Source organism: Diabrotica virgifera, chromosome 3 (genome assembly GCF_917563875.1).
Source record: "Diabrotica virgifera virgifera chromosome 3, PGI_DIABVI_V3a".
Lineage (NCBI taxonomy): Eukaryota > Metazoa > Arthropoda > Insecta > Coleoptera > Chrysomelidae > Diabrotica > Diabrotica virgifera.
Window position 1 is genome coordinate 4,178,310 of NC_065445.1, and position 27,111 is coordinate 4,205,420.

Sequence of the window (27,111 nt, forward strand, 5' to 3'; positions counted from 1 at the left end):
GTAAATGTATTATTTATTATAATTTTTTGAGTAATTTTATTATAATTTCTGTAATAAGATAATAAAATATTATGTAACATTGTCACCGTGTTGTGTAATTAACTCCGAAACTTACGTATCACTTACAAGAAGCTCGGTGGCGTAGTTGGTAGAGCGTTGGATCAGAGATCGGAAGGTCACGAGTTCCAATCCTGGACGATTCATATATTTTTTTTTTAATTTTTGGTTGTTTTAATAAAAATTTTTTGAAAGTGGTAGATAAGAAAGTTAGTTTAATATTTAAATAAAATACAAATAACCTGTTAAATATATTTACTTCGTTGAAATTATATAATAGAGGAATAACTTCTTACGTGCGTACAAAGTACACACACATTCTTTTTTTCCTGGTTTCGGACAACAGTAAAATGTATTTCGAATTAAATAAATTATGTACATTCTTCTTTTTGTCTGGATTAGTTTAATTCAAAAAAATTTTTTGGGCACCCAGTATAAATAATATTATTAATGTTTATATTATTGAATATAGAATTTAATAACCTTTCAAAACGACCCCCATTCTTATTTAAAAAATCATCGATTGCGTTTTAACGCCCAGACGGATGACGTCACTAGTATGATATACATGCCGAAAAATTATAATTTAAAAATCTCCAGAGTTGCCCATTCTCGAGGAATAAGTTATAGTCGATAACAATTTTTTTTGTGACATAAAAATTGAAACAAAATAGTTTATAATTTTATATGGAGTCCTATAAATAATGAAAACGTTTTGTTATAAAAAGTTCTTTTTTATAAAAGTGCAATTTTTAATACGCTAAGTGAGAAAATAATAAATATTTTACAAAATAAATATTATAAAGAATCAAATTTTATCCAGCAAATATTTGTAATACTGATAACAAAGATAATTTTCACGGAAATAATGATTCTAAGACGTATTTGTTAATTGTTATCATCAACCATGAGAACTATAAGTTTAGTTAGTCTTTTAGTTTTGTTGATCTCATCCATTGGGACAGTTCCAAACAGAAAGAACTACGAAGGGCTAAATGATCTCAAGGCAGCATTGAGAGAGTTTGTTCCTTCAGTAGAATTGGTTATAGAGCGATTGATCAACGAGAATGGTAAGTGTGAAATTCTTAATAGATTTTTGAATGTTTTCTGACTCTCTAGAGCAGCGGTTCTCAACCACCGTGTCGCGACACACTGGTGTGCCGGAAGAACCTATCAGGTGTGTCGCGAGATTTACGAATACGATATTTTTATTTATATTTTTTTACTTGTTATAATACACCAATAATGCATATTGTTCTTGTTATGTTCTTACGAAATAAAAAATAATATGCTTAATATATTCATCTGTACTTACCTACTAGGCTATTGATTATGTTCAAAATAAGAGAGCTAAAAGGAACTACAACATTAACGGGATTTTATTGTCTCATATAGTCATTTAAATGGGTGCGTTTTTGAAAAATGGATGAATTAGTACCTAGACGCAGGGTGAATTAGGGTGAGTGCTATGCACTTTTTAAAGACTTCTACAGTAAAATTGTTCCAGATTAAATTTACTATCGAAATATTACATTTTAAAGTCAAAATATTTTTATTTACAAAAATATATTCAAAAGAAAAGCAAAAAACAACACGAAAGAAAGCAATTTTGTCTTTTGCCCCATAACTTTTTTTCACGGGGATATATGTATACATTGCTTCAGAAGAAATTAACTTACATTCTTTCTCTTTAAAATTACGTTTAGTAGAAGTCTCTAGGATTTATATTTTCCGAAATAGGATTTTTCAAAATGCGCCACCCACAGCATTTTTGGACCATTTCCCCATTATTTCGCAAACATTGTTCTGTAACTTTTTTTACGCATTTCTAGGTATATGCAATGGTACATTTATTAGAAAGAGGAGTCAATTACCTTTAAAAGGGTCTATTGTATAAGGTTGCTTGACTATTTTGAAGCAAGTTCTGCTTTTTCAAGGTTTTATACTTTTAATGATTTTTGATATTTTTTATGATTATTCTTTAAATTTCTCATTATGACTTTTTTTTCTTCCACATTTAGGGATATCCATTGTACAATAGAAAACAGCATATTTTCTTTACTTTAAAATGGTGTATTCCAAAAAAATCTAGGACTATTTTTAAACAAGATATCCGCAGGATATCCAAGAGTATCCGTAATTTGAAAAAAATTTAAAATTTTTAATTTTTTTTTCAATTAGAAGAATATAATTGCATATTATATAATTTTTAATTCCAAATAATTTTTCTTAATAATATTTTTCGATATTGTGACATATAAAGGTTTTACTCCTGAGCAAATTAATATTTTTTAACATACCTCGTACACTGTTAATAAAATTTTATATCTGATGATCGCATTTTAGGTTTCAGACTAGGCACAGCATTTTATAAAGAATAACTTTTTTTCATAAAATTAATACTAAAAAAGTTTTCCATATGGTTCCAACTATTGCATATGGATATGTCACACTTTGAAAAAGCATATCTTGTTTAAAAATAGTCCTAGAATTTTTTTACAGTACACCATTTTAAAGTAAAGAAAATGAGCTTTCCTTGTTATTACACAATACATATACCCAAATATACAATAAAAAAAGTTATAATGAGAAATTTAAAAATAATCGTAAAATATATCAAAAATCGTTAAAAGTATAAAATTTTGAAAAACCATATCTTGCTTAAATATAGCCATACGGACTTCTACGATAGAACATTTTAAAGTTAATTGACTTCTCTTTCTACTAAATGTACCATTGCGTATACCTAGAAATGCGTAGAAAAAAGTTACAGAACAATGTTTGCGAAGTAACAAGGAAAATATCCCAAAATCGCTGTGAGTTTTGAAAAATCATATTTTGAAATTATAAATCACAGGGACTTCTACTGAACGCCGTTTTAAAGAAGAAGGATGGAAGTTTTTTTTCTGTGACGCAATGCCTATACCTATATCCCCGTGGAAAAAAGTTATGGGACAAAAAACAAAATTTTTATCTTTCATGTTTTTTTTCTTGCTTTTCTTTTGGATATATTTTTGTAAAAAAACATGTTTTTGACTTTAAAATGTGATATTTCGATAGTAAATTTAACCTGGTATAATTTTCCTATAGACGTGTTTGCACTAAATGTGCATAGAACTCACCATAATTCGCCCTGTGCCTAGGGACTAATTCACCTCTTTCTCAAAAACGCACCAATTTAAATGGTAGCACTCCGCGGTTTTTTCAAATATAGAGGTCCATTGACTATATGAAACCATAAAACCCTGTTAACGTTGTAGTTCCTTTATAAAATACATAGTCAATAGCCTATACCACTAGCAAAAATTTGTACATATAAGGGTGTCGCGAATCTGTAAGGAGTACGTTAGTGCGTCGCTGAGTAAAAAAGGTTGAGAACCGCTGCTCTAGAGGATATTTTTATATAGGGTGAGGCAGATAAATGGCCTATTAGAAATATCTCAAGAACTAAAGGCAACAGAATTATGAAAATTGGAATGAAATGGTTTTGAAGAGTGATCTACTTAATGAAAATATTTTCGTCTATTTGCTACTTCAGGTTTTACCGGAAGTTGCTTAAAACTGCGTTTTTTTAAAGAGACACCCTGCATATTTTTACATTTTTGGATTCTCCTTGATGTCTTATTTCTTAAAAATTTAGGCGTTGTAATATTATACAGGGTAGTTTAAAATATAATTACGTTTCTTTATTAATTTCGTAGCAAATTTCACACCCTGTAGAATTGTAGTAGTTTGACATCAGAAACTCTATTTGCATTCAAATGATTTTAATTAAAGTCTTCTATTGTTAAGAATTGCTAGTATTGCTAAATTTTTAATTTTGAGTATACAGGGTTGGTCGAAACTCGGAATGAGCATTTTCTGAGTTTTCTTAAATAGAACACCCTGTATTTTGGTGTTGTAATGAAATGATATTTTATGGTACTTTTTTATTTCTTAAGAATTCCCTATACCTAACTACTTTAATTTGTGCTTAATTGTTAATCGCACCAACAAACAACCTTAACTACGTAGGTACTTTGATAGCTGAGCCATTATTGGTAATTTTAAGGATCAGTTTAGATTAATATGTATTTATTTCCGAAAAATTATTTGTGATTGAATATTTTCACGGCCAACCTAATAAAATTTCAAGTATTTTTTGTTGCAATTAATGTTTGGCTTGAATTAGCAATAACCCACAAATTAAAGCACTTAGGTATAGGGAATTCTTACGAAATAAAAAAGTACCATAAAATATCATTTTATTACAATACCAAAATACAGGGTGTTCTATTTAAAAAAACTCGTACTTATTTCGAGTTTCGACCAACTCTGTTTACTAAAATTAAAAATTTAGCTATACTAACAACCCTTAATAATAGAAGACTATATTAAAAATTACTTGAACATACACAGAGTTTTTGATCTATTAAACTTTCTTCTTCATCTTTTAAACTACCCTGTATAGCATTACAAAACCTCATATTTTAAGAAAGAATACATCGGGGATAATCTAAAAATGTAAAAACATACAGGTTGTCCCATTAAAAAACTAAATTACAAGCAAGTTCCGGTATAACCGGAAGTAATAGACGAAACTATTTGCCTTAAATAGATCACTCTACAAAACCCCTTCATTTCAATTCTCATGATTCTGTTGGGTTTAGTTCTCGAGATATTTCTAATAGGCCGTTTATCTGCCTTACCCTGTATACAGGGTGTAACAAAAATACAGGTCATAAATTAAATCACATATTCTGGGACCAAAAACAGTTCGAATTAACCTAACTTACCTTAGTACAAATATGCAGATAAAAAAAGTTATAGCCCTTTGAAGTTACAAAATGAAAATCGATTTTTTCGAATATATCGAAAACTATTAGAGATTTTTTATTGAAAATGAATATGTGGCATTCTTATGGCAGGAGCATCTTAAAGAAAAATTATAGTGAAATTTGTGCTCCCATAAAAATTTTATGGGGGTTTTGTTCCCTTAAACCCCCCCAAACTTTTCTGTACGTTCCAATTAAATTATTATTGTGGTACCATTAGTTAAATTCAATATTTTTAAAACTTTTTTGACTCTTAATATTTTTTCAATAAGGCAGTTTTTATCGAGTTGCGGCTTCTTTTTTAATATGTTTACATAAAAATTTTATGGGGGTTTTATTCCTTTAAACCCCCCAAATGTTTGTGTACGCTCCAATTAAACTATTACTGCGATACCATTAGTTAAACAAAATGTTTTTAGAACTTTTTTGCCTCCTTGTATTTTTTCGAGAAGGCAAGTTTTATTGAGATATGGCTTCTTTTTTAATACGGTTCAAAATATACCTAAACATGTAAATCATACATAAATTTTCATATTATTACCAAGTCTTCATAATCGTAATTAACCATATACAAATATGTGGTGGATTTGACAAATATTCAAAATATCTCTATAAAAACTGACTTTTCGAAAAAGTACTAACAGCCAAAAAAGTTTTAAAAATATTGTGTTTAAGTAATGTTACTACAATAATAATTTAGTTGGAACGTACACAGAAGTTTGGGAGGGTTTAAAGGAACTAAACCCCCATAAAATTTTTATAGGGTGTCCAAATTTCACTATAATTTTTTTTAAGATGCTACTGTCATAAGAATGCCATATGTCCATTTTCAATAAAAAATCTTTAATAGTTTTTGATATATTGGAAAAAATCGATTTTCATTTTGTAACTTCAAAGGGTTGTAACTTTTTTTATATGCACATTTGTACTAAGGTAAGTTAGGTTCAATCAAACTATTTTTGGTCCCAGAATATGTGATTAAATTTATGACCTGTATTTTCGTTACACCCTGTATATTCTTTTTCTTCTTTTTATGTAGACATGACTGTCTGGTTTTCAACGTGCGCCCACTAAGATAAATTTCTTCTCATTATTTATTCGAATTTATTCTTTTGTAACAGATACGTAGATTCTCACTTTTCTTTTAGTATGGATTTTCCAGCGAAGTCTTACATCAAGTGTGATACCTAAGTATTTTCGTATTTTGGATTTTGTCATTTGTAAATTAACATGAATTATTTAGATCTTTCTCCTTCTTCTTCGGATTTTTCCCGTTATACTCTCAACACTCTGTTCTTCTAGTCACATTCTCTAAGGTCTCTATCTATCATATGTATGTTTTCCATCCTGTGGTAGGTCTTCCTCCTCGTCTTCTTCCCAGCGGGTCTCAGTCGGATGTTCTTTTCGGGCAACTATGCTCTGGTGTTATTTTTACATGTTCGTGTCACTGCAGGACTCTGTTTTTCCAACATTTTTGTAATAATTTTGATACTTAATTTCTATATCTTTCATACAAGACCAACTCATATTATCATTAAGTCTAAATACTTAAATGTATTACGACTCTTACTCTTCTATTCCAGTCTTTCGATTTCTGGGAGTATTTCTGGTCGTCTATTTCTTCGCCTAAGTCGTATATCCATGTTTTCGTCCAAATACGGTACCTCAACCCCCTATTCTTCGGAGGACCGTGATAGGTTTGGATATGGACTGAGGGTAGGACAATGGTTTCCCTGTATGGTGTTACTAGATACACCAAGGTGTGCATGGGAATGGTCTTCCCTTAGGTAGAGTTGTCATCTGTCGGGATCATATATGAGTATCTATCCGCTACAACACAATTTAGATTCGAAAATTGTAACTTTTCTCTGCTTATTTGCTGGTATCACCTACTGCTAGGATATCAGTATTATCTCCAAAGGTGGCTATAGCATAATCTTCCAGTTCAGATATTTGGTATGTGTAAAACTAAAGGATCTAACACACCTCCTTGAAGGACTCCTGTGTTGATTTTTTTAGATCTGTGTACACGTTTGGTTGCTTAAATCTGATCTAATGATTAATATCTATCAGATATGTATGCCTGCAAAATTTCTGAATATTCTTTAGATATAAGAGTTTTGAGTTTGTGGAATAAACATTGGGACCTTTAAACCTATAGTGCAGGGAAAGTACAGGGAAAACGAAGTATTCAGAGAAGACGCATCTCCTGGCTCAACAATCTGAGAAAGAGGTATAATTGTAGTTCCATCGACTTCTGAGCTGCAATCTCAAAAGTGAAAATAGCTGTGATGATTACCAACCTCCTTAGAAGAGACTTTTTAAACTCAGTGTTTTTATTCTAGTATTGTTAGTATTGGTTTCATTCTTCTTAATAAGAGTTTCTTGAACAGTTTCGACATCACTGATTACACTGGTATTTTTCTGTGTGAGGAGACTTCATTTGGTGATTTCCCTGGTCTTGCTGTCATTATCACCCCAGCTTCAGCTAATGCAGCATTAATTAGGTTGGTCAACTTTACTATAGCTTTATCAGGCAGATTTTTTTATTAACTCTCCAGTGATTAAGTAACTTCTGGTGCTTTCTTCGGATTTATATTGTCTTTTATTTTATCAGCGTCTTTATTCGGTGAGTGTGGTATGATTCTCTCTTCTGCCTGATTAGATAAATGATAGAATCAAACAGACAAAGAAGCTAATCAAATCGTATTTATTTTTTAGGCAGATACCAAGGATGCTGTGTGAATCCATACTGCGGTTTATATTGCTATGTACAATTTAATACAAAAGGCATTTGCGATGAGGACAAATATTGCACATGTGAAATAAATTAAAACAGAATACAAAATATATTAAATTGTATATTTATTTTTTTTACAAATAAAAATATATATCTTTAATATTAGTACCTGAATTTTATTTAAAAAGTTACATATTATTCACAAAATTATCAAAAACACTTTGTCATGGGTCAAAAATGGTACTGCTACCATACCAAGAAAAATTGCTAAATACATATACGCACTTAACCAATTACAAAGGCCAACGATGAAAAAAAATTTTTTTTTGAATGTTATTCTTTTGTTTTTAGGGTGATTAATCCAAATATGACGCTTATTATGTTGTATCACCTAGCATTTCTTCACACTTACTCTGTATTTGTTTTATTAAATTTTGGGATTTTTTTAATTTAACAGTTTTTATATAGTTTAAATAAAATGAATTTTGAAATGAAAATACTGGTCGTGTGCTAGCTCAATTGAAAGGTTATTCAATTCTCTATTCAGTAATGTAAACATTAACATCGTTATTTGTATAAGGTGGCCAATAATATTATTTGTATTATACCAGCACATAAAAATGGATAAAAATCAGCTCATAAACTCAAAAAAGTTTTGAACCAAAATTATTTTGTTGGATTGTATATTTGTCTGTACCATAGATTAAGTTCAGTTGTGTGTGATACGAACTCCTTTCTCAGCAACATTACAATGACAAATAATTCCGAATAAAATATCACATGTACCACCCCTCAGGCCGAGATTTCTGCAGCAGTTTTGACATGTCTCGGTCGTACATTCATAATAGTTCTTATACTGGCATATATTTTGAAGGTCGCCACCCACTAAAACAAACACATAAGCGAAATTACACACCCATTAGTGATGTTGAAAAAGTAACTATTCGTTACAAAGTACTCGTTACTTACTCATACCGAAAGTAACGATTACTATAAAGAGAGGCAAATCGTTACTTTGATTACTCTGTTTACTTCGTATCAATCGTATCAGAGCGAGTAACGAGTATTGTATCTACTTTGATTACTTTGATTGCTCTGATTACTTCGTTACTTCGTATCAGAGCGATAACCACTACGACTATTGTAATTGTTATATCGGAATACCTATACAAAATACCTATCTACTGAGAAATACGATTCTCGATATAATTACCGGTACACAAATACAAAAGTAACAAAAGTAATCACAGTAATCAAATCATTTTTTTCCTGATCACAGATTGATGAAGGTCGTTGTTATATCGTAATACCTATACAAAATACTTTTATATGAATATAATTGAGGCGCTCAGAGCAACAGTGGCCTAACCCACATCCTATAATTTTACCAAAACGCTTTAATTACATTAAAGTTATCCCTTATTTAAATATTTTCAGATGCAGAGTAGATCAACCAATAGTTGCTTGAGCCACTCTGCATCTGAAAATACTTAAGTAATGCATAACTTTAATGTAGTAAAAGCGTTTTGGTAAAATTGTGTGATGTGGGTTAGGCCACTGTTGCTCTGAGAGCCTCAATTACAAAATACTACAGAATTTCACTTTTTGACATAAATTTAATTGATACTGATACTGCTCTACTGATACTGTTTTGTCTTGGTTGAGGCCTTTGATCGTTTATAGTTTTTTTTTGAATGTGCGGCCCAATGTGTAGTGACTGTACATATTACACAGTCACAGTCTCACCAAGTTGTCATCTGTCAGCCATCACTGGATCATTTCCGTCAAAAAAAGTAATACTTCATTACTTCATACTTCATTCTGCCTCCATATTGCAAAAATGTAGAACCTACTGGCACTTTAATTTATCTGTTTTGTCCCTTGTTCAGTGTTTAGTTAGATGTTAATTTAAGTTTGCCACTTCTATTCCTTCTTCTATACCTTCTTTTTATTGACGAAGTAAGTCTAGAAACGTTTTTGTACTTTTTATCACATCACCTTCGATTTTTTTGTCGAAGTCTCTAACTTTTTCCTCTTCTAAAATGGCGTTTTCTTTACTTATTTCAGATGCCCCTGAGGATGCTCTAGATAGCGAAAGTATACTTGGGCAAGGTTTAATAAATTCAGTGCTCGATATCTGCCTTTTGACTTTTAAAATTACTAAATCGGTAAAGTTTTATTTTATTTTATATGAATATAATAACAAAATACTACAGAATTTCACTTTTTGACATAAATGTAATTGATAATATCGCAAATTTCGTACAATATTTTTAAAAATTAAAGTAAATAAATTGTAAGTCCACACAACTACTCGCCTTTCGAGTACTAGACCAGGGCGCATCTGTAAAAATATTGGTACATTTGGACATTGAGAGGTGACTCAAATTTTTTTGCAGAAATTGCTTAAAAATAACTCAAATAATAATATTTGAGTCATCCTCCCTCGCAAAAAGGTCCGGAACATTGTTTAAATAATCAAAATATCAAAAAATGAAGGAAAAATTCGATTTTTTTCTTCGTTTTTTGATTATAACTTTAAAAGTGTTCATGTTCGAGAAAAGTTGTACTGACATAATAGTTGCGTAATTAAATTTACTATAATATGGAATTGTTTAACAATTTAAGAAATAGTCACCCTTGTTGCAAAATAGCAATAATTGCGAAAAAATCATACAAAAACAAGTATTCGCATTTTACGTTTTTCAACCATTTATGCTACACTTAGGACCTTCATATTTCATTCAGAAAAAGTTTATAATACAGTTAAATAACACTGTAAATTTCATTAAAATCGGTTTAATAGATTTTGCAAAATAAATTTTGCAATTCAGCTTTCTCAAAAAAAATTCATTTTTTAAAAATATTACAGGACTGAAAATAAAGCAGATAGCAAGTTGAATTTTTTTTGCATATAGAATTGTACTGTATCTTTCATTCTCAATTTGCAAAATTAAAATCGATTAACTACCACGGCGTCAGGATTTTTTTTAAATAAACATTAATTATTGGTGCTTCGCGCAGGACAGCGGATAGTTTGCTCTGATTGGGCATTCCAATGACCTTTGATAATGATTGATACATTTTAATTTTTATTACATTTCGATATAAACAAATAAATTTGTTAATTGCAAAATAAAAACACATAATCTATCCTTTGAAATAACACTTTTATTAGCAAAAACTTTCTTTGTTCATATATTTTAACTTAAAGTATAACAGTTTATTATTTTTAAATATATGCAATTGTTTAAACAATATTTCACAAACAATAATAAAATTAGTTTGATTTTTGTGGAATTAAAATATTAAAGTACAACAAAATATAGAGTAAGAAAATAATATATTAGATAAAGATTGGAAGAAATTTTGGTGGAAACCAACTTTTGTGGATCGAACACACATAGCATCGAGCATAGCGAGAACATGGGACTTAGCATCAACATAAAAAAGACGAATTTCCTTATAATCAGCCGTCATTATGTCAACATCAAAATGCAAGACTAGCATATAACAACCAAGATGTAGAGCGCGTAAGAAAGTTTAAGTACCTGGGAACCTGGCTATGTGAAGACTGGGTGTCGCATATGGAAATTAAATGTCGGATAGAAAGAGCCAGAAGTGCATTCCTGAAATTCAGAAACGTCTTTACGAACTCTGACTTTGACCTAAACCTAAGATTAAGATTCACAAAATTCTATATATGGTCGGTGCTCCTATATGGCATGGAAGGATGGACTTTAAAAATAAACACAATGAATAATCTAGAGGCATTTGAGATGTGGATCTATCGACGAATCCTTAAAGTTCCCTGGACCGCAAGAATAACAAATGAAGAAATCCTGAGAAGAATTGGTACAGAACGACAACTGATGTGCACAATTAAACAGAGAAAAACGGCATACCTGGGACACATAATTAGGAATGAAAGATATCAGTTTCTGCAAACCTTAATTGAAGGAAAGATCGAAGGAAGAAGGGGAGTGGGCAGGAAGAAAATGTCATGGCTCCGTAATGTCAAACAATGGACAGAACTAAAAAACATAGGAGACCTAATACATACTGCAAGGGATAGAGAAAAATGGTCAAACGTGATCGCGAACATCCATTAGTGGATTGCTTAAGAAGAAGAAGAAGAATCGAACACTGCTGTCCTGCGCGTAGCACCAAAAATTAATGTTTATTTAAAAAATTTCCTGACGCCATGATAATTAATCGATTTTAATTTTGCAAACTACAAATGAAAGTTACAGTACACTTCTATAAGCAAAAAAAAATTCGTAGCACCAAAAATTAATGTTAATTTAAAAAATTTCCTGACGCCGTGATAATTAATCGATTTTAATTTTGCAAACTGCAAATGAAAGTTACAGTACACTTCTATAAGCAAAAAAAAATTCAACTGGCTATCTGCTTTATTTTCAGTCCTGCAACATTAAAAAAAAAAGAATGTGTGTGTGTACTTTGTACGCACGTAAGAAGATATTCTTCTATTATATAATAGGTAATTTAAACGAAGTAAATATACTTAAAAGGTTATTTGTACTTATTTTATTTAAAAATCAGACTAACTTTCTTATCTACCACTTTCAAAAAAGAAGAATATCTTCAAAAATTATATAATAATATACTTAAAATCATAAAATCTATAAAAAAAAAATAAAAAAATAATAACTTGCTTGGGGCTTGAACCCACTTCACGTCTACCGCGCCGTACGAAAGTTGACGGCATTTCAAACTGCACTACATTCGCGTATACGTCATGTGGGAATATACACAAACTAAACGTTTACACCATAAATTTATATGAATTTAATAAAATATTAGTTTGATTTTTGTCGAAATAAAATACAACAAAATATAGAGTAAGAAAACGATATATGAGATGAAGATTTGTAGAAAGTTTGTTCGTAATCAGATTATGTAAATTAAAGCATTGCCTACTAATAGGTAACTACATTATTTTGTTTACATTTTCCAAATAAATAGGTATTGAAACTATTAGGTATTTCCAACTGAAACATTTAGAATTACGTACCTGCGGCTTTTCAAAACTATTTAAAAAGTCAGTATAATTATAAATTTGATTTTATTTCTGTCCACACATCAATAAAAACTAATATTATACAATATTTTTGTTTACCGATAACCTCCATATTGAACAATTATTGACAGATCATTTCAAAATTTCAACACCCAATCCAGTGTGCGCATGCGCGCGGATCAATAAAATTTTACCCTCAATCGATTCGCCGCTAAAGAAGAATATCTTCAAAAATGAATTTTTTTTGCTAAAGCTGGATTGCAAAATTTATTTCGCAAAATTTATTAAACCGATCGTAATGAAATTTACAGTGTTGTTTTACTATATCATAAAGTTTTTCTGGGTAAAATATGAAGGTCCTATGTGTAGCATGAATGATTTTTTTTGGCACAGGCTTTTGCCATTCAGCCAGTCACAACTTTTTTAAGTTCTTCCTAAAGCAAAGAAAAGAAAGTAATTATCACAATATCTATTTGATTATCAGTAAGGAATAACATGGTTACTCGCTTCTCGTCTAGGGACCCATCAAGAGATTAAAGCATAAATGGTTGAAAAACGTAAAATGCCAAGACTTGTTTTTGTACGTTTTTTTTCGCAATTATTGCTATTTTGCAACAAGTGTGACTATTTTTTAAATTTGTAACCAATTTTATATTGTAGGAAATTTAATTACGCAACTTTTATGTCAGTTCAACTTTTCTTAGAAATGAATAGTTTTAAAGTTATAATCAAAAAACCAATAAAAAAATCGAATTTTTCCTTCATATTTTGACATTTTGATTATTTAAACAATGTTCCGGACCAATTTGAGTGGGAGGATAACTCAAATATTATTATTTGAGTCATTTTCAAGCAATTTCTGCAAAAAAACTTGAGTCACCTCTCAACGTCCATCTCAAAACAGATGCGCCTTGGACTATACTGCCATCGACCACTTACATTCAATCTCGGTTAATTTGATTAATCGCGGCAGGTAAAGTAAAATTCTTCTTTCAGTACAATAAAGTGTTACTTTACTGACGCAAATGGTGGCAAATGAGTACAATAATGAATGACTTTAGTGACGGTTGGCGATAAAATTTATTATTTTCTACATGTGCCTGAAACTTAACCCCACCATGCAACTACAAATAACTTTGTAATAAGTTTAAGATTAAGGTTTATGAAATAATTTTATGGTAAGCATATCTTAAACATGTCACAAGACAGAAGTTTCAGAACATTATTTACATTTTGTGACACTCTTCTTTTATTCCAAGCCACGCCACAGATATAATAGGTATTATTATTTATACATAATGTTTGGTAACCAATGGGCCGAAGCTTAACCTCAGATTCCTGAGGTAATAGGTCGGTTTAAACTCCTACTTTAGTACGAAAGTTGGTAATATCCGAAATACAGGGTGTGAAAATTAAACTTTTGTTTTATTTATTCTTGAATATTTCCTGACAGGCGTAGGATAATAACACGAGATTTGGTAAGCGGGGTTTTTTGGAACGAGAAATCTTAATTCGCCATTAATAATGATGTATTACCAGAGGGCATCACATACATGTTTCAGCGCTCATTTAATGGTTTCAATTTTTTTTATCCCCACTCTACTTACTTTTTGAATCAAAATTTTTATTCCATTAATATTTTTACTTAATCAATCTTCGATGTAACAAAATTTTTTACATATCATTGTTGCTACACCCGAAAAAAACTTGAAACCGTAATAATTGTCTAACTTATCATATTAATAATAATTATAAAGACTGAAAATCGTTTTGTTCACACTTATCACTACTGAATGACAGGGAGAAAAGGGTACTTTCGAAGTGTGTAAAAAATTTAAATCATATCTTAGCGCTTTCGGCTTATAAAACCATCTTCAGAGCTATCGTCAATAATTTTATTGTTATTATGAAATTACTAACCATAGCTCTGAAGATGGTTTATAAGTTCAAAGCGCTCAGCTAGGATTTAAAATTTTTTACACACTTTGAGGAAGGGAGGATTTGAAGGGAGTTGCGATACATTTTTGGAAATTATTATGGTTTTAAGTTTATGTTTTGGGTGTAACTAAAATGATATTACGCAAAATTATTTTGCATCTAGTATACCTTTTTAAGTAACAATAATAGGGGAATAAAACTTGTAATTCAAAAACTATGTAGAGGGGGAATAAAAAAAAAGAATGTGTGTACTTTGTACGCACGTAAGAACTTATACTTCTATTATATGATTTCAACGAAATCAATATACTTTAAACAGTTTATTTATATTTAATTTAAATATTAAACTAATTTTAATACTTACCACTTTCCAAAAATTTTTAATAAAACAATACCAAAAATTAAAAAAAGAAAAGAATAAAACACACTCAAACACATTGAAAAATGCCACAAAGAAATGATTTCTGAACAATAATTCTTGCCAAAAATTTTAATTAAATACCTATTTTCTGAAAAAAATTATATAATATACTTACAATCGTAAAATGTATAAAAAAATAAAAAAATAATAACTTGCATCGGGGCTCGAACCCGCCTCCCGTCGATACCGCCGATCGAAAGTCAAAGCGATTTCCCACTGCGCCACCTTCGCGTATATGTCATGTGAGAATATCCACCAACTAAACGTTTACACCATAAACTTTTTGACATTTTGTTTATTTATATGAATTTAATCAAATTATTAGTTTGATTTTTGTCGAATTAAAATATTAAAATACAACAAAATATAGAGTAAGAGAACCATATATTAGATGAAGATTTGTAGAAAGTTTGTTCGTAATCAGATTATGTAAATTAAAGCATTGCCTACTAATAGGTAAGTACATTATTTTTTTACATTTTCCAAATAGGTATGAAGATAATTTTTTATTGCAATACAACTGAAACATTTAGAATTACGTACCTGTGGCTTTTCAAAACTATTTAAAAAGTCACTACAATTATAAATTTTATTTTATTTCGGTCCTCACAACAATAAAAACTAATATATACAACATTTTTGTTTACCGATTGAACAATATTGAACCTCCATATTGAACAATTATTATTGACAGATCATTTCAACACCCAATCAGAGCCCGTATAACGACTAATACCATACTGTCGGTGTGCGCATGCGCCCAGTAAAATAAAAATTCACTCCCAATCGCGCCTAAAGAAGTATAACTTCAAAAATTGAACGTATTAAATGAGCACGTGAAAGACGTATGTCCTATTACCTCTGAGTAATACATTTTTTTTGGTGGCGAATCTAGATTTCTTGTCCTAATAAACCCCCGCTTACCAATTCCGTGTTGTTATCCCATGCCTGTCAGGAAATATTCAAGAATAAATAAAATAAAAGTTAAACTTTAACATCCTGTATTTCGGTTATGATCAACTTCCGTTCTAAATAGACTAAGAGCCGCTATAGGTGAAATTTCTTAATCATTTTAGGCACGATGGGACCCTATAACTTAAATAGTAGAACATAAAAGAAAACGTTTGAACACTGTGCCGTCACTTTTCAGTGGCACATGCGTCGACAGTGGCGCATCAAACTTTCCACTTATGGACGGGATAAATAAATTAAAAGTTACCCTCCCTTACTAACAGAATTAAATTTTTCTTATTTTTTTAAGTTCTATGTGATTAACACATAGGATTCAGCGTCATTTTAACCCACCACCCCCTCCCCCTGCCCCCACCATCAAAAACTTCATTTTTCGTTTTTATTTTTTTTTGGTGGGATGCAATCAATTTCAAAATTTCAAAAAATTCACACGCATAGCTGAGGCTTTTATAAAACATGTCTATTTTTTATAGACACATAGGTAGAGTGTACATAACCTCAAAAAATTTAAGGAAATTTTTTTTTTCAAAAAAGCGTATAACTTTTTTTGAGGAATAGCTGCAGATCTAATTTTTTCTTAATCTTGTGTGTTTTATCAAACACCATGTTTTTAATTTTTTTCAGATATTTCCGTAAGGCTCCCCACCTTCAAAAATCCGAAAAACTCTTTTTTGGGGGATTTTCCCTATTTATATAGACTTCATAATATATCAAATCAATTTTGTTTTTATAGGTTATATGTAACTTGAAGTAACTGAGTCCTTTAGAATATTTGAAAATCAAAAAAACACGTTCAAACCCCCCAAAACCCCTTAAAAAACAGTTTTTTGGATTTTTGAAGGTGACCAGCGTTACATAAAAATCTGAAAAAAATTAGAAATATAGTGTTTGATAAAATACATAAGACTAAGAAAAAATTAGATCTGCAGCTATCCCCAAAAAAAAGTTATATACTTTTTTCCAAAAAAAAAAATATGAAAATTTTTTTGAGGTTATGTATACTCAACCTACAGGTCTATAAAAAATATACGTGTTTTATAAAAGCCTTAACTATGCGTGTGAATTTTTTGAAATTGTAAAATTGATTGCATCCTACCAAAAAAAAATAAAATCGAAAAATAAAGTTTTTGATGGTGGGGGCAGGGGGAATTGGGTGGTAGGTTAAAATTACGATGAATCTTATATCTTAATCACATAGAACTTAAAAAAATGAAAAAAATTAAATTTTGGTAATGAGAGAGGGTATTTTTTAATTTATGTATCCCGTCCATCAGTGGAAAGTTTGATGCGCCACTGTAAACGCATGTGCCACTGAAAAGTGACGGCACAGTGCTCAAACGTTTTCTTTTAGGTTCTACTATTTAAGTTATAGGGTCCCGTCGTGCCTAAAATGATTAAGAAATTTCACCTATAGCGGATCTTAGTCTAAAAGTAAGTTAGCTTAAATCGACCTATTTTAGGGCCGTTTGCACCGACTATATTAAGGCTAGCTTAAGATTAAGGCCCGCTTAAAGTAAATATTTTCGTTGCACCTTATGTCAAACTAGATTTAAACCTCACTTAATTTAAGTTTTCTTAAGCCGCAGAATTTGACGGCTTAAATTAAGTGAGGTTTAAATCGAGTTTGACCTAAAGTGCAACGAAAATATTTACTTTAAGCGGGCCTTAATCTTAAACTAGCCTTAATATAGTCGGTGCAAACGGCCCTAAAATAGGTCGATTTAAGCTAACTTACTTTAGAACGGAAGTTGATCATAACCGAAATACAGGGTGTTAAAGTTTAACTTTTATTTTATTTGCCAGCCTTGATATAGTCGGTGCAAACGGCCCTTAACCTCACGAAATTAAGTTTCTAATGTATCAGAAACAAGACCCGATACAGCCACAACATAAAGACAACTAGAAACGGCAGAGATGAGAGTACTGAAGAAAATTATAGGAAATACACTGAGAGATAGAGGAGCGAATATATTAGAAGACAATGTAACGTACAGTGTATAAACGAATGGACACTAAATAGAAAAAAGAATGGAACAACCACATAACCAGAATGGGGGTCACATAACGTGTGGTCAAAATAGCATGAGATAAATCACCAATCGGTAGAAGAAGTATCGGCTGACCGCGCAAAAGATGGAGTGACAACAGATGCGATTTTCTAAATCCCCCACTTTTAAACTGAAATTCCCCCAAATTGAAGCTCAAATCCCCCAAATTTAAATTTTTGCCGCATTTTAATAGCCTTGTTCGCGGAGACAGTCCATGGCTGGTTTCTGACTGATACGCATGTGCAGTTCCGTTTTCCGTTTTAAAGTATTTGAAAACGGAACTGCACATGCGAATCAGTCAGAAACCAGTCATGGACTCTCTCCGCCAACAAAGCTAATGAATAAGTAGCAGTAGTAGTCAAATATAGAGAACAGTAAACCAAAATTACACTACTTATCAACAGAGGGCGCTAAAATAATTCATATGTTTTATCGTCTTCGATTATATGAGAGTAGAATATACAGTTCTTTCTATGTACATTCGCAAATTTAATTTACGATGACCGTTAAAATCCTCCAACCATTTCTGCTTATAAAACTTCCCCCACACGCTTTCAAATTACCCCAAAAATGGGGGGAAATACCTCAATCTGGCAACTCTGAGTGACAACCTTTCATAGAGGTATCAATCCGCCAATGTACAAGCAGAATTGCTTATAAAGAGGAAGAAGAAGAAGAAGAACTTAAGTTTAAGCTATGGCCCATTCCTTACCAAATACCATGTATAATATTGTAAATAGTATTGTAATATATATAATATACTAACGTTTGCTAACATCCCTAGCTTCTGGTCCAATCTGCAACTTGTTCTTCATCACATTGGATAGTGTGGGTGCTCTTTGTTTTTGATGTTCCTGTTCCGTTGTTGCCATATAGGTAACTAGTAAAATTAAAAAAAGGCACAAATATACAGCTTTCATTTTCAATGTGTGTGAAGTGCAATACAATGCTAACTAAAAGTCACTTCTTTTTTTATACAGAGGTGGTGTTTGTAAGTAATAATTAAGACACTACTTTTCCTAAAGTTTTGTTTTTAATTTATTAATCATAATCTTATAATGCGTATTTGTAGTTAATATTTATACAGAACGATTTACATATTGAAAAATATTTACGTAGGAAATACTTCCTTTCGAGTAGATTGTTTATTACACAGTACTAATACTTATAAAAATATTATTCACAATTGAAAAAATTACTCAACAAAAATGTATTAATTTATTTATTTACAGATATGCCATATTTACAAAATAAAAGAATAACGTCAGCCTGTACAAACGATAGCATTAAAAAAACAAACTAAAAATTGGAATTAACCCTTAGAACTGAATTAGCCTAATAAAATAAAAAAAAGAATGTGTGTGTACTTTGTACGCACGTAAGAAGTTATACTTCTATTATATGATTTAAACGAAATTAATATACTTTTTATTTATATTTTGTTTAAATATTAAACTAATTTATACTTACTACTTCTCAAACATTTTTATTAGAACAGTGCCAAAAATTAAAATAATAAAAGAATAAAACACACACAAACACATTAAACAAGCCACAAATGATGTCTGAACATTAATTGTCGAAAATTTTTTTAACTAAATACGTATTTTCTGAAAATACAATTATATAATAAATATACTTACAATCATAAAATGTATTAAAAAAAACAAAAAAGAAAGTTTCTATTGGGACTCGAACCATCGCTGATAAGAGCGGTTGGTATTGAAATTCATTCGCCTTCTCCGCTTAGCCACGGACACTATGTGTCATTATTTACGAAGATCGACTAACTAAACGGATTAAACTTGTGATATTTTGATATTTTGAAAATTGATCAAATTATTTTAATTTTAAATTGAAATGATTTAGAATTGAAAAAATACAACAAAACATAGAGTAAAAAAACAATATATTAGGTGAATATTGATAGAAATTGTGATGGTAATCAAATTATATAAATAAAAGTATTACATACTATGTATTTTGGAAGATCAAATAGGTAGGTTTATACCCATGATACATTAACAATTATTACGTACCTGTTGCTTTTAAAAACTATTTAAAAGTCACTACAATATTATAAACTTTTTTGTTTCTGTCCTCACAACAATAAAACTAATATATTATACATTTGTTTACCTTTACCTTTACCTCCAAACCACAGCTGCCATATCGGATAATTTTTGACATGTCATTTGAACATCCAATCAGAACAAAGTTATAATGCGCATGCGCCGGGCTGATAGGTTTTAACATATAAAAAAATCACCCTCTATCGCCGGTAAAAGAAGTATAACTTCAAAAAGTCAAAATGTAAATTCGTACAGGTTAAAACAAATTTTATATCAAAGTTTAGGTGGGTACAAAAAATATTTTCAAGAAAGTATCCAAATCAAACAAGGGGATCATTGTTTAAATAATTGAAACGGGGTCATTTTTGCAAAAAAAATTTTTTTTGACTTCATTTAATTCACTTATTAATGAAGGTATATGGGATTTTTTTCTGCAAAGTTGAAGGGTAAATCTTTCACATAAAGACTTACTAAATTAAATTTGACCCCCTATTTATTTAAATAATTGTATATAAACTTTAAAAACAAATTTGCAAAAAATTATTTTTAGCGTTTTAAATAAGCACTATAAAATATCTTATTTTACAAACTAAGTTGCGCTATATTACCAGTATTAATCAAAAAAAAATTGGTCGAAAAATATTTAATATTTTTTTTGTGATATTGAATTTATTTATTAAATGTTACTATATTTTCAATTATCAAAACGCGGTTGTTGCCAAACAAATATTCACCTGCTTAAAATATCATTATTTTTATTTTTATATATGTTTTCGATAAAATGTATTGATAAATTCAAATTTCAATTAAACTTCTCCCTAAAATGGCATTTGGAAATTATTCAAATTTGTTATTAATTTGTTTTTTTTTTATAACGTGGCGGAGACTAAGTACTTTGAAATGCTGTTTCGATAATTGGGTTCCTGGTAATTTTTTACTAATTAACAAAATTATTTTGTCGTTTTTTCTTCTTTTTTTTTTCTGGGAGTTATATTACTACGGGCCCTTTTAGAGTTAAATTTTAGTAAGAATGTCGAATCTCTGAGTTGTAGATTCTAGACCTAAAAATATTAAGATTTAACTAAAATCTCTTAAATAAAATGTGGTTACTTACTGAATTACAGGATGTTTTATTTAAAAATTTAGAAATTATTGTTACCAAGTACTTTAAAACTATTTTACGTATCTTTATCATACTTGGCAGAAAGTGTGGCTATTATACACCCTACTAAATTGTGATTAATAACCGTTTCTAGCTAGTGCCAGAGGCGTACAACAAGGGATAGACAATGATTGACCCTTCCCAAATTCTACGCAAGTTTGAGAGATTTAAATCAGTTTGAGAGATATTGGAAGCTTAAAATGAATGAATGAATGAATGAATCAAAATAACTATGCCGTTTCATTTTTAACGTCCAATATCTCGAAGACTAATGACTTAATCGTTACCAGTAAAGGGTATATTATTTACATAGAAAGTATTGGAGAATCGAAAAATTTCGCTAAAATAGTAATTCCCTCAGTGGCGTAGAATTTGGGAAGGGTCAACCATTAACTATCCCCTGTCGTACGCCTCTGATAGTAGCTAGAATCTTTTATTTATCACAATTTAGTAGACTGTATAGTACCCACACTTTCTGCCAAGTATGATAAGGATACGTTAAATAGTTTGAAAGTGCTTGGTAAAAATAATTTTTAAATTTTTAAATAAAACAAACTGTAACTCGGTAAGTAGCCACATTTTATTAAAGTGATTTTAGACCAATCTTAATAATTTTAGGTCTACTAGAAGCTACAACTTAGAGATTAGACATTCTTAATGAAACTTAACCCTAAAAGGGCCCGTAGTAATTTAATTCCAAGAAAAAAAAAGAAGAGAAAAAAGTTTGTTAATTAGTGAAAAATTCCGAGGAACCCAATTATCGAAACGGCATTTCAAAATATATAATCCCCGGGACGTTATCAAAAAAACAAATTATAAACAAATTTGAATAATTTTCAAATGCCATTTTAGGGCGAAGTTTAATTGAAATTTGTAGTTATCAATACATTTATCGAAAATATACATAAAAATAAAAATAATAAGATTTAATAAAGGTGAATATTTCTTTGGCAACAACCGCGTTTTTGCCATTGAAAATAGAGTAACATTTGTCCTTTGTAAAAGGTATAACACACCCAACAATGTTGTGATAGCCCTTTAAAGGGATTTTTAATAAAAAAATTGTATACCTTTTACAAAGGATTTTTTTCCAATTTTGTGATTGATGGTATACAGCCAACTACAGGAAATACATTTCTTTTTCTTTGTGGATTTAGAGTAACATTTAATAAACAAATTCAATATCTCAAACAATATTAAATATTATTGGACTATTTTTTTTTATTAATACTGATAATATAGCGCAGCTTCTTCTGTAAAACAAGATATTTTATAGTGCTAATTTAAAACGCTAATAATAATTTTTTGCAAATTTGTTTTTAGAGTTTTATGTATAATTATTTAAATAAATAGGGGGTCAAATTTAATTTAGTAGGTCTTATGTGAAAGATTTACCCTTCAACTTTGCAGAAAACAATCCTTTAGATCTTCATTAGTAATCGAATGACCTCAGCAGTTAAAAAAGTAATTTCTTGCCAAAATGACCCCTTTTTAATTATTTAAACAATGATCCCCTTGTATGATTTGGACACTTTCTTGAAAATATCTTTTGTACCCACCTAAACTTTGATATAAAATATGTTTTAACCTGTACGAATTTACATTTTGATTTACATGTAGTGTAATTTTATTTTACTAGACTAAATACATTTCGTTTTGATTGCCCATTGATATCTAAAACTTTTCAGACAAAAAAATATGATCAATAGTCTTATTTTAAGGTCTCGATGGATACGATTAACGGCCCATTAACCAAAACATATTTCTGAATTGGAGACCCAGTTGCTTTCTCTTGGTCCAGATATGTTTCCTCCATGTGAGACTTTTGTATAAAATAAATACCAAGATATTTTACCACGTTGGCTGATGGCAATTGATGATTGTTTAAAGTTACAGGAGAACAGGCTCGTCTTCATGTTGTAAATGTAATATGAATAGATTTTCCTTCATTTACTTTATTTTCTATTCCAAAATCTAATCTTGTATTCTGTCTAGATACGCTTGACGGAGATGTGAGACATGAGTAGGGTCATATTTATGTGAGGCTAGGATTGCAGTATCGTCGGAAAATGTTCCTAGCTTCATTTCTTCTGTAGGTGGTCTCTCCCCTAGTGGTTCCTAAAGAGTTGGAGGTATATCTGCGGTAAAGAAGAGATACAAGGTAGGTCCCAGTACGCTACCCTGTGGTAGACAGCTCTGATAGAATAGATTTTGGTAGTTGCATCTTGGTATTTAATAGAATAACACCTACCTGACAAATATGACTTAAGAAGAATGTAAAAGCTGTGCGGTAATGTCTTTTTTAGCTTGTATAGAAGGCCTGCATGCCACACCTTGTCAAATGCCTGCCTAACGTCAAGAAATGCCGCTGAACAGTACGTCAAGAATTCATCAAATAACGTAGCGGTGTATACACTGCCAAGTTGGAGGATCATGAAAACCAGTTTGCACTTAACTTCCTAGACAATTCCCAATAGTCTAAGATACGATATAAGGTCGATTTGCATCGATCTGTTTAATGGATAAAAATCATTGGATATGTAATTTAGCATGTTTACAATTACATAAAACACGGGTTGCCAATCTAATCTTGTTCTAACTATAATTAATTAATAATTAAAAAATTAAATTTTTTTATAAATAAAAAAAAATTTCGACCCGAGCAGATATTATTTCAGATTTTCTAGGCAATTCTATACAAAAAAGGTCTTTTGTAATTTTTCTCTAGAGTTGATCGTTTTCTAGTTATAAACAATTTAAAACTGAAAAAAGAACGAAAGATGACGATTTTCAAGGCTCAAAGACATAAGTATAAAATATCATTTTTGAAATTACGAAGTACCTAAATTCAAGTTCAAACCTTAATCTATCAGTTCTTGATAAGTCTTTTGGACTTATTTCATTCTGAAATTCTGAATCAGTTTTTTTAGTTGTTAATGCCCTTCTCTCCTTACGAAAACCGTCATCATTAACAATTAAAAAAATATGTTTTAGAATAAAACATGGCTAAAATTCTTATCGGAACTGGATAGAAAAAGGTTTGAGCTTGAATTTATGTACTCGATGATTACAAAAATCATATTTTTTACTTGTGTTTTTGAGCCTTGAAAATTGTCATCTTTCGTTCTTTTTTTCAGTTTTAAATTATTTATACGCTGTGAGCTCGTACGTAGAGGGGATATTTACAAATTCGCGAGCGCCAGTAGTGGCAAGTTTGTAAACGTTTACCGGAAATTTGACATAAATGTCAAAGTGATTAATTTAAAATTAAAATTAAAAACATTAATTATAAAAAATATTAGTTGGTCAAAGCTGTGGTATATATTTTTACCTTAAATATACTTACGTTTTAAATACTGAATTTAAGTTTTTTTCATGTTCCGTAATATGTAATTATAATTTAATCTAAAAATCTTAGCGCCATCTACACGATAATTGTGAAAGTATCCGAAGTAAGAAATTCATATTTTATCAATAGAACGTCAAAATTATTAGCAAAATCTTAAAATAATCGATTACTATTTGATTAATTTTTTGCGTTGTAAATGTTAAGCGATAACAATTAAATAATAAATTTAAAAATTACCGGTGAAAGTTGAATTAGTAATCCGCTAGGAGCGTCACCAGCGAAGCTCAGAGCGTATAACTCGAAAACGATCAACTTTAGAGAAAAATTACAAAAGATTTTTTTTGTTTAGAATGATCCAAACAATCTGATATACGGTGTGAGCTTCGATGGTGTCGCTCCTAGCGGTTACTAATTCAACTTTCACCGGTAATTTTTAAATTTATTAATTAATTGTTATCGCTTAATATTTACAACGCAAAAAAGTAATTAAATTGTAATCGATTTTTTTAAGATTTTGTTAATCATTTTGACGTTCTATTGATAAAATATGAATTTCTTAGTTTGGATACTTTCACAATTATCGTGTAGATGGCGCTAAGATTAATTTATAATTACATATTACGGAACATTAAAAAAACTTAAATTCAGTATTTAAAACGTAAGTATATTTAAGGTAAAAATATATATTCTTGTTCTCATGATCATTTTTCAGTGCGTCATTAATTATGACGTCATATACTGTATTGGCTGTGTCGAGACTTATTTCATGTAATTATTGACGAATCTGACAGATGCCACAATCGTACTTAGCCATAAGTGAAAAGCTTGTGGAATTAGTAATTTAGTAGATTTGATTTTTACACAATATGTTAACATGTAGGTATTTTTTATAAAGGGGAATAGAATTAAAAATAAACAATATTGTTAATTAAATTTATAATTATGGAAACATTAAAAAATGACACAAAACTATCCATAAACTGTGTTTTTATCTTCTTCTCTAGGTGCTGTCTCCGCTTCAAAAGTTAGCAATCATCAGAGAGATCTTTATTTCTGAAACAGCGGCTCTAAATAATTCATTTTTATTACATCCAAACCAGTTCCTAAGGTTCTTCAGCCATGAGTTACGTCTCCTTACTATGGATCTTTTTCTTGCATAATGATCTGGAGTATTAGATATACATCTCTCATCACATGTCCCATATATCTCAGTTTCTTCTTATTTGTTAGTTCTCGTTCCTTATGCGTAAGTCTCATTACCTCCACGTTGGCTATTCTATCTACTCATGAGATATTTAGCACTCTTCGGTACATCTCGAATGTCTCTAGTCTCCTCACGTCAATGACTATCTTTTAACGAACTAAATTCTAAACCAAAACACAAAATAATGCACAAAGACGTTGTGAAACACAAGTGAAGTCGAATTCGAAATTTCAAAATGACAGGTACACAAAATACTGACCTGAATAATAACCGTCACTTGACTCTTTGACACTTCTAAAAAATGGCCAAAATGGACGAAGTATTCGTCAAATGTTCGTAATACGTGTATTTGATTGGCTAGAAAAAACGCGCATTCTAAATATCAACGAATCAAACGTAGGTTAGGAATAGACATCTTATGTATATAACCATTGTAATGCTGCATTATTTTTGTGTTTAATCACGGAGCTACCGCTTTTTCCGTCTCATCTAACTTAATGCATTAGAGAGAAATCGAAAAACTGTGACGCACTGAAAAATGATCATGAGAACAAGAATACCACAACTTTGACCGACTAATATTTTTTATAATTAATGTTTTTAATTTTAATTTTAAATTAATCACTTTGACATATATGTCAAAATTTCCGGTAAACGTTTACAGACTTGTCACTACTGGCGCTCGCGACTTTGTAAATACGAGCTCACAGCGTATACAGTGATGAGCGCACTAATAACCTGCAAAATAACGCAAAAGATGGAAAACATATTAAGTTGTGAGATAAAAAGAGATGAACCTAGTGGAGATTGTTAAATTTAGCGATAGTAACTTATAGATTGACATTATATTGATTGTTTCCCACCTTAAGACGTATCGAACGAATTTGAGAAATGCCACTGTCACAGTCACAGTTTTAGTTGACATACTCCTCTGATACATCTAAAGGTGGGAAACAATCAATATTATGTCAACATATATGTTACTGCTGCTAAATTTAACAACTCTACTAGTTTTATTTCTTTTTATCTCATAATTTAATATGTTTTCCATCTTTTGCGCTATTTTGCCGGTTATTAGCACGCTCATCACTGTACATACTTTGTATATTATTATATAACCTTATTATCTGCCCGGATCGAAAATTTTTTTAGATTCATAAAAAAATGTCATTTTTTAATTATTAATTAAATATAGTTAGAACAAGATTAGATCGAGCAACCCTTGTTTTGTATAATTGTTAACATTTTAAATTACATATCCCATAATTTTTATCCATTAAACAGATCGGT

General features: G+C 30.3%; 1 protein-coding gene across 1 annotated transcript; it reads right to left on the minus strand.

The window, feature by feature from the left end:
• Positions 1–7,721: 7,721 nt before the first annotated feature.
• Positions 7,722–19,019, minus strand: LOC126881773 (uncharacterized). Its single transcript, XM_050646257.1, has 2 exons — positions 18,801–19,019; positions 7,722–8,496 (listed from the first exon to the last, which is right to left on the minus strand). Exons 1-2 carry the CDS (start codon positions 18,952–18,954, stop codon positions 8,321–8,323), a joined length of 330 nt encoding a protein of 109 aa, XP_050502214.1. The 5' UTR covers positions 18,955–19,019; the 3' UTR covers positions 7,722–8,320.
• Positions 19,020–27,111: the final 8,092 nt, after the last annotated feature.